The sequence below is a fragment of the Etheostoma spectabile genome, chromosome 11 (genome assembly GCF_008692095.1).
Source record: "Etheostoma spectabile isolate EspeVRDwgs_2016 chromosome 11, UIUC_Espe_1.0, whole genome shotgun sequence".
NCBI lineage: Eukaryota > Metazoa > Chordata > Actinopteri > Perciformes > Percidae > Etheostoma > Etheostoma spectabile.
In genome coordinates this window covers 17,476,708-17,479,391 of record NC_045743.1, presented here as the reverse complement: position 1 = coordinate 17,479,391, position 2,684 = coordinate 17,476,708, and the positions used below count along the sequence as shown (strand labels likewise).

Below are 2,684 nucleotides of genomic sequence, written 5' to 3'. Positions count from 1 at the left end.
CACACACACACACACACACACACACACACACACACACACACACACACACACTTTGCCACGTCCTTGGTGAAGCTGCAGTTAACAGAGTACATGAGTGTGTAAGATGTAGAATAATTAGGTCAAATGGAGGAACCAGGTCATTGAGCCAGATTAGCAGAAGCCTCCGGAGGCTTTTTAAATAAAATGTTACGTCATTTGTGTCGATCGGTTTGGGTTCTTCACAAATTAAATGAAATTGAAATGTAATTTCTTATATATATTTACAAGAAGCCATCATTTAATGCTGCCAGTCGTTTTAACTGAACCAGGCTTCTATCTATTCTATCTATGGGCTATCGCTGCCTTCTATAGGAAAGTCCCATTCATTTCCTCCTGGCGGTTGAACTCTTGTGCACAAACTTGCACACATGTACTGTGTGTTGTCTTCTGCATTATTATCTTTGTGTTTTTGTATTGTATTCTTCTTTTCTCCTTCTCATGCTGTATTGGGTACTGGTAACTTTAATTTCCTTGCGGGAGTCATCCCAAAGGGATTAATAAAACTAAATAAGTTTAAGTCTAAATCCAAACCATTAGAGTCCAGGAAAGAGAATTGGGGACATTTTATTTAAATGTGAATAAACACTATATTGCTCCTCATAACCACTGAAAACTGTCACAAAATCAAACCCAAAGTCCACCTTTTATGGTTGTTATCTGACACTATGAGTTTTGCTTCATTAGATTTAAAAACGTCTCAAGGAAAAACTGCTTTTTTCATATTGTTAATTATTCTGTAAGTGCTACAATTTGTGCTGGGATCGTTTATCTGTTTTTTGTTGTTGTAAATGTCTTTATTTTGTCCATGCTAAATTGAGTTTCTGGTTGGTATGTTATTTGTTGCATGATTATTGTTCTCGGGCCCCCTCCGATAAGCTTTTAGTAGATTATTTGGGGTTCCCCATTTCACGCGGCACGTATTTGATCATTGTACCTCATTAAATTGTGTTTAAATATACAATGATGATGTGTGAAATAAACATTGAAAGCAAGTACGATAATTCACTTTTTTTGTGTTGACGACGTAGTTAAGGCGGCATGCGTGTCGCATAAACTGCAAAGTGCTGCGGGAAACACTGAAGTTCTTCGGTTTCAACACGCACCGTGAGGTCTAGCCTGGAGGAGCGAGACACTCTGCTTTCATCACTGAGTCTGGAGCTCTGACAGCGTGAGAACAAGAGGAGGAAATTGAGTGACAGGTTGTCTAAACATCTGCTAACGTTCATTGTAAACAGACCAAATGCAAACGTCTGTACAGTCAGTTCACAGCACACAGCTACTGACCCTGCTGGATATTACACTGTAATCATCATCACAGCTGTTCCTCTGTGGATAAAGAACACGAGTGAGAAACCCGGAGGCCATTTCTGTGTGGACCACTCATGCATTTATAGGCGGAGCTTCTACATACGTCTTTGTGCTTATGTTTCTTCTTTTTCTTTGACTTCTTATGTGACGACGAGTCCTTAGAGTGAGAGAAAGAGAAGGAGAACAGTGAAGGGTGAAAGCATGCTATCTGGACAAGTCTTTTCTCACAACTCTACAATAACAACATTATCATTACTTTTACTGTTAATAGAAAAACCCAAGCAACACACTGACCAGACTGGTAGAGAGCATGCAGAAAGGCCACAAAGTATTAACATGAAGGTATTTGACAAAACCAACGGATTCCACTAATAAACTGACGTAGCCGAAGGTCCTGGACCTCGTACGGCCGTGAGAATGACAAGTATGAAGAATTTTTCCACATTACGTAGCACAGAAGAAATGGCACTTTACATTTCGGAACATAACAGAGCCTAAAATAGTGTGGGCGGTGTTTTGGTTGGAGCATGAAAGCTGTATGACACAGCGTCAATGTTCCTTCAAAACTGCAAAAACAAGAATATAACCGAACATAACAACTTGATAGGATCACTCAAGTTAGTCCACATTCATGTGTTGATTCCTATATAGTGCCACAGTACGTAACTTTACCAAATCTATCATAAATGTCAGGAGTTATAAGACTTTGACACACTTTCAAATGTGTAGTCAATGAACAAAAACTCAATTAAGAAAGATAAGCACACAAACATGCTTTCTATAATAAAGAGATATGCATATGATTGGGATTCCTTCTATGGAAACCCCACGTCTGATTTCATCACAAGGATAAGACTCATTAGATCTACTCCATGCTGTGAGCTCTTTGAACCAGCTGTTAGTCACACAACGACTCATTCACACAACACATGCTCAGGTAGCAGGGTTAGAAACTCATCCAAGAACACAGCCCTCACCCCTCCACCATACGCTCCAACTGCATCAAGATCCGACTGTGCAAAAGACACATCATCATCATCAAGACAGCACCTTGTAAAGTTACAGTACACAGACACACTGCCTCCACATAACCAAATGTTTAAGAAGACATGTCCATCTTGGGGAATCCAAAAGCAACAAGGTATTTGATAATGATTAAAAAGGAAAAGAAGAGGTGTAAAGAAAGCCGTTGGGTGTTGACTGCATGAGCTGTCTGAGTGATACTGACCCTGGCACTGCCCCGGCTTCCCACCGACATCCGCTCATCGTCGTCTGAGAGCTGTGGGACAGAGGGGACAGATGGAAATGGATGGTTAGGGTTTGGAGAATGGCCAGTG

The 2,684-nt window shown here is 40.5% G+C and overlaps 1 protein-coding gene across 24 annotated transcripts in view; it reads right to left on the bottom strand.

The window, feature by feature from the left end:
* The window catches only part of lrrfip1a (leucine rich repeat (in FLII) interacting protein 1a), a 51,931-nt gene that overhangs the window by 24,900 nt on the left and 24,347 nt on the right, over positions 1-2,684 (bottom strand). For 17 of the 24 annotated variants that reach the window (XM_032529506.1, XM_032529509.1, XM_032529499.1 and 14 more), the window contains 5 exons: positions 2,576-2,626; positions 2,325-2,360; positions 1,451-1,504; positions 1,324-1,365; positions 1,143-1,199 (listed from right to left, as the gene is read on the bottom strand). In XM_032529506.1, the coding sequence (XP_032385397.1) occupies positions 1,143-1,199; positions 1,324-1,365; positions 1,451-1,504; positions 2,325-2,360; positions 2,576-2,626 (240 nt within the window). The remainder of the gene's footprint in view (positions 1-1,142; positions 1,200-1,323; positions 1,366-1,450; positions 1,505-2,324; positions 2,361-2,575; positions 2,627-2,684) is intronic. The other 7 variants (XM_032529513.1, XM_032529514.1, XM_032529515.1 and 4 more) reach the window with 2 other exon arrangements.